The sequence below is a fragment of the Rhinolophus hipposideros genome (assembly GCF_964194185.1).
Source record: "Rhinolophus hipposideros genome assembly, chromosome: 14".
In the NCBI taxonomy this organism is placed as follows: Eukaryota; Metazoa; Chordata; class Mammalia; order Chiroptera; family Rhinolophidae; genus Rhinolophus; species Rhinolophus hipposideros.
Window position 1 is genome coordinate 48,364,684 of NC_138060.1, and position 12,405 is coordinate 48,377,088.

The 12,405-nt window shown below is 36.0% G+C and overlaps 1 protein-coding gene across 12 annotated transcripts in view; it reads left to right on the forward strand.

The window, feature by feature from the left end:
• RBMS3 (RNA binding motif single stranded interacting protein 3) overlaps positions 1-12,188 on the forward strand; it is a gene marked incomplete at its 3' end in the record, with an annotated part of 1,241,782 nt that extends 1,229,594 nt beyond the window's left edge. For 7 of the 12 annotated variants that reach the window (XM_081071713.1, XM_081071714.1, XM_081071715.1 and 4 more), the window contains one exon: positions 8,374-11,273. In XM_081071713.1, coding sequence (XP_080927839.1) covers positions 8,374-8,380 — 7 coding nt within the window. Of the gene's footprint in view, positions 1-8,373 lie in introns of all 12 variants that reach the window. The other 5 variants (XM_081071716.1, XM_081071717.1, XM_081071703.1 and 2 more) reach the window with 3 other exon arrangements.
• Positions 12,189-12,405: the final 217 nt, after the last annotated feature.

The window sequence follows — 12,405 nt, forward strand, 5'->3', positions numbered from 1 at the left end:
CTCCAGCAAGCTTATTCACATGGAAGTCTCAGAGTTTGGAGAAAAACAAAAGAGGAAGCCCAAATGACTGCCATTTTCAATTCTGTTTGTGACTCATTTGCTTCTGCCCCTTTGGGCAAAGCAAGTCACATGGTCACACCCAGGGTTGATGTAGGAGTTCACTGCCAAATGGTTTAGATGCAGAAAGGAGCATAGCAGCTATTTTTACCAAAAAATAAAATAAAAAAATAAAATACCATGCAGATTTTGAAAAAATTCCAGTATCCCCACTTGAAACTGAATAGTGAGCCTGTATTTTGGTCTCAGTTTTCTCATTCTTAAATAAAAACAGTAGCTCTCCACTTACAAGTTTGCTTTGAACAACCAGTAAAATAATTCATGAAAAAGGGTATTATAAAATATAAAACATCATAGAGTAGGATCTTATTCAGGAATAAATAGAAAAGCAAAAATCAGGCAGTCAGAATTACTCTTGAAAATCCTTAAGTAACTTACAAAGCAAAGTAGAGTTGGCTTTGTGTTGAGTAATTATATAGACTAAAATTTGAAAGATTTTGATTGAAACCAAAGGAATTAACAAAGTTCTGTCCATATTGAAATATCTTGTCATGCAAACTATTCTACTTTGTAGATAACAATCAAAGTCCCTGTGAATGGAGAATTCCTGATGATCCTTTCTGCCTGTATAACGTTGCCCCATTTCTTGATCATCATTGCTCTTTTCCTCAATAGAGATTTGTTTGTTGTTGAAAGCTTAATCATGGAAATGGAGTCTTATATGTGTGAGTTAGCTTCTAAAGTTCGTCCTGAGAATTAAATGTACTCAGAACATGACTTAACCTTACAAATATAAGGAATTATCATTATTAGCAGTAGTATTAGTATTGTTTCCATCATCATCACACAATAGCTTTCAGAAAAGATCCATAGGAAATAAAGCAGTTTGTGTGTGTGTGTGTGTGTGTGTGTGTGTGTGTGTGTGTGTGTGAATTCACTGATAGCCTGTGTGAATCACTTTATCACTTTTACATACACCAAACAATATTGTAGTCTCTGGCACTCTGTTCCAAGAATATTGGAATTTTTTTCCCCAGTCTGCTCAGCAGATCATATGTGAGAAAGGAGTAGAGATTGGCTATGTGGAAGCACAGTGAGAGGCACTGGTGGGAGACCAAAAATGCTACGTTTGCCAAAAACATTTTTCAAGGCTTGGTGAGTAGGTGAAACTGGCTTTGGCTGTTTTAAAGCATAATGAGGAAATGAGTGATCTGAGACCCTCCTTGCTAACAGTTTATTGAAGCCTGGATAAATGAAAACAATGCTTTCATTCATCCAATCAACAATTACGGATTGAGGGCCAACTATGTGACAGACAGTATCTAGATGCTAGTGAAAGTTCAATGCAAGAGGCAGATGGCACTCAGGGTTTATTTTCTACTAGGAGTAGACAAACAATCAATGAATCAATCAGCAAATAATCAAAAAGAAACAAAATTTCAAAGCAGACTGCTTAAAAGATTCTTGTAATAGAAAGTGACTGGGTAAAAACCTAAGATTTGGTATCAGAAGGTCTCTCACAGGATCTGAAGGATAGTTAGAAGCTAATCTTGGAGAGATTTAGAGAAAAAGCATTCTAGTAGAGAAAACAGAAATTCATAGGGGGAACCTGAGGCTGGCATAGGGTGGACTGGTGTGGAGGGCAGTAGGAAAAGAAGTCAAACAGATTATCTTCTATAAGACCTTCGGTCTTTGGATACTTGGTTTGGTGTTGAGTAATTAATTATTCTTGGTTTTATGCTAAGTGAGCTAGAAGATCTTTGGAGAGATTTAAGAAAAGGAATGGCAGAATTGTATTTACATTTCAATGATTCTTACCAATGGAGGCTATCTAGAGGGAGATGTGTGTCAAGGATGGCTTTCAGGATACACATGGCCCCTCTTGGAATTGTTTAGAACCTCCTACTCTCCCTGCATGATTAAATCAACTTTGCTGCCCCTACTTGTCAGCCCACAAGAAGATGCCCATTCTCAGGGTTGTCCCCACCTTTCCATGCTCATTGTATGAAGTGGTGGGGAGGGGAGTCCTCCATCTGACCCAGAGAGAGAGCATCTTGGCCTCTCACGGATTCTGGGGAGAGTCTCCCCATCTACCTCCACACCTAGGCCCAGTGTCACTTTTAGTACTCAGTATTATGCCAGGTACTATGCTAGGAGATAGGATCTTTGCCCTCAAAGGTTTACAATCTGGTACAGGATTATACCTACACATAGACAAGGGTAGTATACTGCAAGAAAGAAAATGGACAGGCGTCTTTTTTTAAAGTGCTATAGTAAATAATAGGAGGATACATTTAAATTTTCTTGGTGTATAAGCTTTGGTGGAGGTTGTGACAACTGGAACTGGGTCTGACAGGAAGGAGCAATGGTCCAGGTGAAGTAACATCTTGATCCATGTCCATGGATGGGAAAATGCACCAGTAGAATAATATGGGAAGTAGATGCGGAGTAGTAGAATGGTGTGAAAAGGCAGATTGGACCCAGATTCTCAGATCAGGTGCCATACTGAGATTGAGGTTTTCTTTGTTCTTTGAATGTCCTTTCAGTTGATGTAGACAATGGATTTGCAAGCAATGGAAACAGAGAGTCCTATTATTGCAATGGTTCAAACAAGAGGGTAAAAAATTCTGAAATAAGATTGAAACTGCAGAACAAAGGAGTCTGCAGCTCATGCTGCCTGCGCCGCTCAGCCAATAGACTGACACAGGAGTTGGGTCATAGAATAAGCATTTATTATCAGAGCAGCAGTGATCTGACAAGGCAACGGGTAAACACCTCTGAAAACTGCCTTCACATTTGCAGTCTAACTTGGGGTATTTAAACGAAAATCTGGGCGTTCCTCCAGAGGCTATGTGAGAGTTCTGGGGTCTGCATGGAGGCTTCCCTCTGGCGATGTGTCTCCCCTTCATGGTCATCAACCCAGGAGCAGTGATAACAGTAACTGGAAAGAATGCTAGGCCATAGAGATTGTGATCAGTAAGCAAGCATGAGTTTTAAGGTCATTATCTAAAGCAGGAAATTGGGACAGGGGACCTTCTAAACTCAGGAACTGGGACTGGAGACATTCCAACCTCAAAACGCAGGGAGGGTGTTGATCAATTGTTAAGCTCTAGGACAGGGAGAGGTAAGGCCAGGAACATTACAAGGCCTCTTTTGTGCGGGTCCCAACCGAGCCCTGTTTCAAGATCATGACAAGTGAGATGGTGGGGTTAAGGGCTAGGGAGATAGACTGAGGTAAGAAAAGTAGAACAGGACTTTCAAATTCCAAGCAAAACTGTGGAGTTATTGATGCCGCTAACAGAGGCAGATGATATAAAATCAGGAGGGCCTGATTTGTGGAGAATACAAGGAATTTAATTCACAGAAACTTTATTCCTTGAAATAGTTGAAGAAGTCCTGACGACATAAAACTTTTTAAACCACAGTTTAAAACTGTGGTTACCCCACGGTTATGTGCCTTGCACCATAGATTCTTATGGTTGATAATGCAGAGCTTTCCACATATGATAAATATCAAGAATAGAAATCCTCCATCCCATGTCTTCATAGGGGTAAAAATTATGGTAAGGGATTTCCTCGTTTGAAGGAATTTTCTTTTACACTCATGCAGGAACATATGTTACATGATGTTCCACAGGGCGTGCTCATTGCTGCAACATGATAGAGATGAAAGCACCCTGGAACGTGGAACATTTCAAATGTGTGACTTGTGAAAACCACTTACATTGCCTTGCGGACATTTCTTTAAACCGGGAGAAAATGTTTATCAGGTCCTGTTTATATTCTCAACTTCCTCTCTCTAACATACTACCAAGTACTAGGAGCTTTAACTTGAAACAACAACAATAAAATATTAAATGAAAACCAAGAGAATACACTAAGTCAAATAAATTGGTGAATGACGACCACTTCTGAAAATTTTTGAAAGGAAGAAATTAATGTGACTCTATCCAAGTTTTTGTCAATTTCAGCCAAGGGAAGCTGACCTGTGTCATAGTAAGACATGAGTTTCTTCAAAACCATTTGGGTCATGTAAACACCTGAGTTCTTTTTCTTATATAACTATCACTGGTAAAAGTTTAGGAACCCACAGAGACAAATATTAGTAGTCAATAGAAAACAGGCACACAACAATTTATACAGCTTGCTCTGTACTCACCTGATACAGTCCCAGCTCTGTTCTTTTAAGTAATCTGAACACTCTTAATACGAAAAAATCACTTAGATTAGATTTGGCCATGTTCTAGTGGTAAGACTGTGTTTCTTTATGGAGGCCACCAGAAATCTACTTTAACGGTCTTGTTTTGAGGTCAAGTCACGAGCAGAATTATAGGCTAAATTTATAGGCTACTAATTTCTCTACATCCTTCTCCACACCTATCTTTCTTGTTCATGTAGAGCAGTGACTATCTCTAAAATACTTTCACCAATCCACATTATCTTGAGTACTCCAAATTTTACAAATGGCAGTTCATTTCCAACATCATTTTGCTAATGGCATGCCCCTACCTTCATCAGGCTACCCATTTTTAACAATCATTATGCTAACTGACATATGGGTAGTTTAAAGTACATGTACAAACCTATGGCCTTTCTCATTAAATGATAGCTGACCTCCTATGGGGTGTGAAATCCTGAATTGGGTAGCTGAATGCCCCTAAAAAGTAGCTTAACCCATCAGGCATACATTTAACATCATAATGTCTATACTAAAGGTATTTTAAAGTAAATTAGAGACATCACAATAGAAGGTTGCAAGATAAAAGTTTTAGAAATATAAATGTGCATATGAATAAATAGGTTATATTTGGGATCTATGTCAGCAAATATTTTAGTATTCTAACTTCTACTTTCCAAGCTGAAAAAGCAGGTCTTCACGTTTTGTAGTCATGCTTTTTTTCTTCTTCTATTTTTAAGAGTCTATTAATGCAGAGGGACTCTGGACTCTTATCCCAAAAGGTGGAAATGATACCTGTGGTTTATTTTGGAAGTTCTGTGGAAATTCCAGTTCCTGCCTAAGTTATCAGTTTTTCTTTGTGCTATTTAGAAAATCTTAAAAATGAGTAGGACTTGAAAGTATGAGTCTTCAAGCAAAGTTAAAGTCCAAGATGGTAAATCAAAAGTCCTTGATTCAAATTGCATCTTTGCCACTTACTAGATGTCACTCAACCCTTTGGAGCCTCCTTTCCTTCTTTAAAGTGAGAGATTAGATTGTTCTCCAGAGTGTAAATTAGGTCTCTAGCGGTGAGAGAGATAATTTATCATCATTCTCTGGAGTTGGGGTGGGGAGGAATAGTCAGAAGCAGTGTTTCAGTGTTGGGAAACACTGCTTTAACCTAAATGAAATACTTTCTTAATTGCAGTTCTCTTCAAAGCCATTAAAATGCTAATGGCTATGACCTCCTAGAGGGCCAGACAAATATTTCAAATGTTCTTGAAAGATTAGTGTGTGCTGCCCTCCTTCTTTGGAATTCTAAGAGTTTTGTTTTGTTTTTTTAACAAATTATTAAAGAATGCTAACAAAAAATTTTGTTGTCAACATGATGATGATTGTGATACTAATTTCAAAGATTATATTCTTTCAGAAACTTTTTTTTTTTTTGCATTGGATACCCTTTTTTGTTCATTCCTAACCACATGCTTAGTTTGCCTATGGGTGATCCAGTAATGGAAGACGAGTATGCAATTTTTCCCAAACTTGACTACAGAATCCTTTCTACGTGGCAAAGAGCTAATCTATCAGGAAAGACACTGGGGAATATTGCATTATTAGATGATCTCTAAGACTTCTTCCAGCTCTGAAAGTCTAGAATTCTAAGATTACAGTTGCTACTTCCTAATCTATTCATTCTGCTCTTTTTTTTCTTTTTTTTCTTTTTTCTTTTTTCTTTTTTTTTTTTTGCTGCGGGGGGAGAGATGAAAGATAAAGGGTTCAAAATAACACTGTGATCTTAAATTCAGTCAAACTCTTTGTCCTCCAACACCCACACTGACCTTAGAAGGTCCTCATCTCAACCCCAGCATTGCAAGGTGTTTTTCTTCTTCAAGTCTTCTTTGGCTAACTAAATTGTCATGGACACCAATTCCCTATACATTGTAAGTATGTTAATGACATGTAAAGTATGTCCTTGATTACCATGTTTACATGTCATTTATGCTTATGAGTAATGATGTATTCTGCTTGCACAGTACTTTACAGTTTCCAAGTGATTTACATATACATTATCTTACTTACATGAATTCTTTTTAAGTTGCAACCAATATTATTTCTGATATAATCCCCCTGATCAATTTAAAGCGTTCCTGTTACTAATGATCACAGCCATGCAAATTTAGAAGCCTTCTATTTTTATGGATATCAGTGCAACCCATATCATTAATTAAATGTGCACTTTCACCCTTTACCTAGGACAGAGAAGGTGGCTAGGAGTGAATTCAGTTCTATTAAATGGCAACACCTTTTCCCTTCAAACTTTAGCTAGCAGCTATGAAAATGCAAAGTACAACCATTCATTTCTCCCCATTTGTTTTCACATGGAAATGAGACTACCTGAAGATTAAGCAAGTTATAGGAGAGGGCTATTAGAAACATTTGTGGAAGGTTATAAAAACATGAAAATGGCTCCAGCCCATCTCGTAAACATGGATGCTTTGAGACAAGTGCACTAGACATTGCACCTGAGCAGTGAGTGTTCTATGCCAGTGTAGTCCATCATTAAGACACTGTTCATTGAGCAGCTTTTACAGAGATCCACGCTGTTTTAGGTGTTTTCTTCTCAATGTACAATAAGAGCAGGATGAAAGCTAGGATTGGGAGCAAAGAATAGATTCAAACAAACAAACAAACACACAAAGCCATACAAGATAGATTTTTAGAAATAATGGAGTAAGTCTAAACTTGCAGAAGTATAGAGATCAAATATATGCCATGGTTCCCATGACTACTACTAATAAAAATTCCCTTATTGTAGCTATTATGAAAAATGTAATTGTATTTCTTCTGAGAAGAAATTCTACTTTCTTGTCTAATATAGCAAAAAAAAAATATTTCTAGAGACTTAAACTACTGGTTAAAAATTGGAAATATTCAATTTACCAACTAATCACTTTTCTTACATGATTCTAAGTACAAGTTTGTAAGTTTGTAAGAACCATAGGGGACTCACATGAGGGCCTTTTGCAGTATAAGAAAAACAACCCCTCTGGGTTATCCCAAACTAACTGACATATAGTTTAAAACATTGTTGAGGGCTTTTTGTCAACTTGAATAAGGCCCACTAGCTCAGGGTGATGCAGCCCTGCATCAGAGTACGTAACTTGGGGAACAGACTAATGGCTGGAATTTAGCCCCCCTGCACTCTCTCAGCTATTCATCTTGTGCAGTGAGCAATCTGTACAACTATACCCAGCAACCCTGAGGTTTCTCTACTAAATTAAGCAGCTGTGTATCATGAGGTTCTTCATTTTTATATAGCACACCCCTGAAATTATTTAGAAAAACTCTCATCTATGGGTGGAAGAGCTAAGAGTAAAGGTCAACCTACTGGAAGCTCAGCCTTGCAATATAGATGGGGCAGCAGCAGAAGACATTTCTGGGGCTAGGCTAGGGAAAGTGGCATATAGTAAATGTGACATTTGTCTAGTTAAACACCTATTATGTGACTACCACTCTGCCAGACTTCTGAAGAGTAAAATGGAAAAATAAAATATAGTCTCTGCTTTCAAGAATTTGAAATTTTGATGAGATGAATGAGCATGGAAGAAGAGAAGGAAAAGAGAGAAAATGTTGTTGCCCTCTTACTTGTCTTACTTAATTACTTGGGCCAATAAGGCTTATGCAAACTTACCTTTAGTTAACATACAATCCATTGCTATACCTTGGGTACATAGTAGGGTCCCACATATTTGTTGACTGAGTAAGTGATGAATTTCATGGGAATTCTGAAGGGGTAGAATTACTCAACGAGTTTCTGGGGGAGCTATAACATAAGTCAGTCAATGAAAAATAGATTCCATGCACAAAGGCAGTATTTTTTTATCTGGGTTTATTTGTAATATTACTTTACAATTGAGAGATATTCTTGACCTATTAGCCTTGATATTTAATATGAACATACTTTTTGGCTGGAGTATATGTTTGTGTGAAAGTGGCAGAATTTGATACTTTAATTGGCCCAGTATGCTTCTACAAATTCATTGATGACTGTTATTTTGAAAGAGCTTGGTATCTTTTGAAGAGACCTCATTGAAAAAGAGCACAGAGGCAATTTCAAAGTTGCTTTGATGTGATAACCACTTACTCAATTGTTTTCACAGACCATAAACAAGACTGAAGAATGTCCGTCTGAAACTTTGCCTTGAATGAAGAAACTTCACCGAACAAGAAGTTGGCTTCCAGTTTGCACAGGCGTCAATGGAATGCTTTTTTTTTTTTTTAATCTTCTACTTTACCCAACGAAAACAAAGCATTTATATGTGCTGTGCAAATGGTTCCTTCATGTGGTCTGACAGTTTATTTTTTGCCATCATTTTTTTTTTTTTAATTAAAGTAAAAAAGAAAAATCCCAGAAGAGGAAAACCAACAAAAACAACAAAACAAAATATGGAAGGTTGACGTATTATGTGGAAGAACATTTGAATTCAGAATTTATCTGAAGGTGTAGATAGATTTTTTTTTTTTTAACAGAAAATATGATGTCAAGAGGTGGGCAAACAAAAATGGAAACAAGTTGTTTTCCTTGGTAATTAAGCTACTCCCCCCCCCCCATCTTGTTTAAATGTGGATTGGTTTATTTTATTTTATTTTTTTCTTAGAAATATTTAGGTAAGGTTTATCTTGAATCTTAATTGCCTTAATTTTAAGGACGTCAAAGGCTCTCGAGGCAAGCTGTCAACGTCTTGTTAAAAAAAAAAATCAAGAAAGAATTGAAATATTGTGCCAGCTTTAACTGGTACAGAAGTTTAAGACTATGAGTTTTTAGGGTGAAAAAAACTGTACAGTTTAAAAGAAAATGTTTTTCTTCATTTGAAGAAAATTTGTTGATAAAAGAAACCATGGCAACCACAAGAATTGGAAAAATGCTGGGACTTTTCATGAACTTTGTCTTAAGTGTTGAGTCATTCTAGAAGGCTAAAACATTTTATGGTAAAGATATTAAGGTTGGTTTAAAAACAACTGCATTAGAAATAATGCGTGTTTGGGGGGCAGAATGCAGATTTTTTTTTAATTTACAAAGCGTGATTGCTAGCAAAAGCATTAGTGCTTTTTATCTGCAGTCTTTTTTATGAGCTTTACAAAGTTTTTAGTCAGCTTTGCTTGTCACATTGCAAAACTTAGCTTAAGAGCATTAAAAAAAACTTAAGTAGATAGGAGCTTATGGTCAAAAGTGCAAAAAAAAACAAAACAAAACAAAACAAAAAACAAAAAAACAAAAAAAGCAATAGATAGAGAAATTGTTGACAATTTCTGTAGTCTTTCCTAGTTGTGATCAAATTCAGCCTATGGATGGCCTATTTTATACCAAAGAAGAAGTGGCACCCTATTGCAGTCCAGAAGATCAAGGTTGTTTTTCTTTTCTTTTAAAAATTTTATTTGACCTACATGGCCGGACCAGTTCTTATTTTGTTGTTTGTTTAAACTACCTTCCACTGGTGTTTTACATCCTGCAATTTTTTTTTTTTTTTTTTTTTTTTTGTATATTTGTTTATAGTAGAAGCTTTCACCTGCTGTTTTCAGCAGTTTCAGCATGAAGAGTTCTGGATACCAACTGATAGAGCAAATGGCTTTAAATTCCATGAGCTTTTCTGGTTCCTTGCTAGCTCTCTTGAGTAGTGAAACCTATATTGATGGCCACCAATAAGCTAAGACACATTTTTTAATAGGTTGAAATTTCTGTATGTGAATTTTGAACTAACGATACTTCCTGCACCTGGTCTGAAGGGTCACTTGTCAAAAAAGCTTAGTGATATTCTGTTAAGTGGTGAGTGGTCTCCTGAAAAGGTCTCATTGTATTTGTAACAGTAGTCTTCCTTCTAAATTCCAACACCTCTTGATTTTGTCTTTTCACCTCAGTCGTTGTCGTCATTCACCATGAATAGTCACCTTGATTCTGCAGTTGGGAGGGGATATCTTCTTTTTGCCTTTTCCGTTGTATTTTCAAATCCTGGTGTTGTCAGAAGAAAGACAAAATAGACCTTTTTATTTCAGTTAACTCTCTGAGGCAAGTGGGACCAATAAGTTTGATGATTCTATTAATGGAATTTAGGTAAGCTTTTTAAAATGCTAGTTGACAATCAAGAAATTGTAGGATTTATATTAATAAGAACCAAAACAATTAGGTTTGATCAATCATTGAAGCCAAAGGAGATATATTTGCATTGAGAATGATGCAAAACTTTGTCTAAAATGAATTAACAAACATCGATGTAACAAATGTCTCTGCATATTTGGTTCATGAAATCTGTGTTCAACATGTACAGTTTTACCTGAAACTAAAGACAATGAAATTTTGTTAATTGAATCATGCACTAGAATTGTTTTCTGAATGAATCATTAGAATCAAATAAGTGAAACTTTTCACAAACTATGTCATAGGAACCTGTCTTAGTCCAGAAGGAAGAGGGAAATGCATTAAGTTCATTGTAAGACAAATCAGAATAGGCTTTTAAAAATTCTGAAAACAAACAAAAAAAAATTAAAGATAAATCATATTCCCATTAGGTCAGCGTGAGTAATGAGTTTGAGTCATAAGAAAGTGTCAATATTCCACCATTTATCACCTACAAACAAAAGCCTAGAGTTGAAATAGATCTGGCTCTCTTATTTGCAATACCATGTATTGGAAACTCAAATCTAAAGAGTGATTCCATATTTTTGTGGGCAAATTAGAGGTGAAAATATATCCAAGAAATCGTAATATGCTACAGAGAAATTCCTACTGGTGACACCTATCCTTATGGTTTTCCATGCTTTAAAGAGAATCCTAAATTTGCACTTTCTTCTGTTCCATACTTCAGCTTCTCATGTATTTTAAGGATAGCACTTAAGTTTTATCTTTGAGAAGCAGGCCCTCAGATTACAGAGGGTATAAGCAAACATGTGTGGGAACTGTGTTTTCTGTTTCGTTTTTTCACTCTCTGAACTCTTTGTATAAATAAGGATTATCCTGGGCATAATTCATTTGAATATGAAATCAACATGCTTTCTTTTGTTTCTGTAAAAAAAAAACAAAAACAAAAACAAAAAACTAAACTTCATGTGATACAAAGAAAGTCTCATTTACACAATCAACAATGAGGCTAAGAGGTAGCTACCATGTGGCTGATGAATGTGCCTAGGTCACTTCCTGTTTCTATTCAAAACTACAGCTTTATTTATACATTTAGAAACATTGTTTTCAACTATGAAATTTCAGTGATCTCAATTTTTTTAAGCCACTTCAGTCAAAAGGAAATTACTTGTCATTTTATGTGTCCATATGTTTTGTGTTTGGATGTTTTATATCATGGCATACTATACAATATCTTCTTTCATATCAAAAAGAAAAAAGTGAAGGGAAAAAATGGCACATGTTCAAATTTTCATCTGTCATCTCTTACCTAATACTTGTTTTTAAGAGTTACATCAGAGGGGGGAAAGCAACAGGTAAGCAACATTACATTGGCTGAAAAACAAAACACACCCAAAATATGTGTTCAATATATGTAAACATCAGAAACCTAATTTAATCAACTATATATTATGGTTGTTTTATCCTGTACTCATTTTTTTTTTTTGAGTATTCTGGTTTACCATCTGATTCAAATGTTAAATTTTTCCTTTCAACTTTAATTGCAAATACTTAGCTTAAACATTAGGAAAGAAACTAAAAGCAGAATCCAAATGGGATAAACGATCTCATCCAAATTCCAGTTACATGGTCAGTGGAGGAGTGGGTTTTCTTTTAATAATAATTTTCTTTTAATAAAGTGTTATCAGAGGAGGCAAAGTATGTATAGAGACTCCTCAATGCATGGTCCTGTCTTCTGAAGATGTCATGGACCCTGAGTGAACTAAATGTAATGCTAGCAGGAGCTGGTGACTGTCCTTGAATACTGACATGTCTCAAATATTGCAAGTGACATAAATTCTATAAAAAAAAAACAAAAACAAACAAACAAAAAACACTCTACCTTACTCCAATTTGGTCGGGGTCACTTTGTTTCCTTGGTAGATTTCAGTCGTTCAGGCATTGTCTCCATGCTTCACTTGAATCACTTCTTCCTGTGACCTTAAAATATCTGCCACATTTGGCAGCAGATAAGACTCATTTCCACCCTTTTCTAATGAAAAATTACATGCTGTTTAAA